General features: G+C 43.3%; 1 protein-coding gene across 4 annotated transcripts in view; it reads right to left on the minus strand.

The window, feature by feature from the left end:
- DNAJC13 (DnaJ (Hsp40) homolog, subfamily C, member 13) overlaps nucleotides 1-1,325 on the minus strand; it is a 113,947-nt gene that overhangs the window by 53,616 nt on the left and 59,006 nt on the right. For all 4 annotated transcript variants that reach the window (XR_313441.2, XM_014537526.1, XM_005863580.2 and 1 more), the window contains one exon: nucleotides 382-485. Coding sequence is in view for 3 of the 4 variants with exons in the window: in XM_014537526.1 (XP_014393012.1) it covers nucleotides 382-485 (104 nt within the window). In the remaining variant the exon portion in view is untranslated. The remainder of the gene's footprint in view (nucleotides 1-381; nucleotides 486-1,325) is intronic.

Genomic DNA, 1,325 nt, shown 5'->3' on the forward strand with positions numbered 1-1,325 from the left:
GTGACGGGGAGGGGGAGGGGGCTCCATGGAACCAGGGAACTGGGGGTGTGTGGCAGCAGATGCCAGGCCAAGGCAGGTGCGGGGCCGGGGCTGTGAAGCCAGCAGCCGGGGAAAGGAAGGCCTACCTTGCACAAATTTTGTGCATCAAGCCTCTAGTGTGGGTATAAAGGACAAAGGGATGATTTATGGGATGGTGCGGGACAGCACAAGATTTTACCATGCTACTCAAATTGTGCACAATTTAAAACTCATGAATTGTTTATTTCTGGAATTTTTCATTTAATATTTTCAGACTGTGGTTGACTGCAGTAACTAAAACCACAGAAAGTCAAACTGTGGGTAAGGGGAGACTACTGTAACAAGATATAAAGACTAGCTTACGATCTCTTAATTGATCCACTTTCTTCATTCTCATCTTCTTCCAATAGTAATCTCAGATAATAGTCTCCTATTTTGATTTCCTCTGCCAAGCACTCATATTTAACCTTATTAATAAAAACAAATTACATTACTTTACTTTACAATATATTTTTGGCTATTTCCACATAATCATTTCTTAGATTCTGTCAGAGCTTTTTTCTTTTCTTGATAAGGCAGCCTTTAAATTAATAATTTCATAATGAATTATCTGGTAATTCATTATTACTAATGTAACTATTTCAGTTAAATGTTAAATCAGAATTACACACCAATTTTATGAATGTAAAACTTGCTGATAAAAATTCACAGGACTACATGGTGTCCATGAAGGCTTAAGAGAAGGAAGAATCAAAATACCTTCAGAGTATAAACTGCTTCATTCCCTTCTTACCTTGCCATGACCAAGCAAGGTGTAAATGGTCCTGCACCACACATAAGTTTGCCCAACTCAGACAAGCTACTTCAGGTCTTCCCTCATCTCCCAACACATCAACTGTATATCACTTTATGATATAATGTTTTACAGTATTTACTGTCTGCATGTCGAATCACCCTACGCTACAAATAAGAGGCAACATACAAGACAGAGCCCATGATTAGAATCTGAGGTGGCACCAGAACCCTTGTACACAGGCTGCTTATACACTGTTAGGCTATTATCTATATACTAGTGGCCTGGTGCACGAAATTCCTGCACGGGGGTGGGGAGGTGTCCCTTAGCCCGGCCTGCACCCTCTCCAATCTGGGACATCTCTCTCACAATCCGGGACTGCAGGTTCCTAACTGCTCACCTGCCTGCCTGCCTGATTGCCCCTAACCACTCTGCCTGCTGGCCTGCTCGCCCCCAACTGCCCCCCTGTTGGTCTGCTCACCCCCAATTGCCCCCCTGCCAACCTGCTCACCCC

Source organism: Myotis brandtii, unplaced genomic scaffold, assembly GCF_000412655.1.
Source record: "Myotis brandtii unplaced genomic scaffold, ASM41265v1 scaffold18, whole genome shotgun sequence".
Classification (NCBI taxonomy): Eukaryota; Metazoa; Chordata; class Mammalia; order Chiroptera; family Vespertilionidae; genus Myotis; species Myotis brandtii.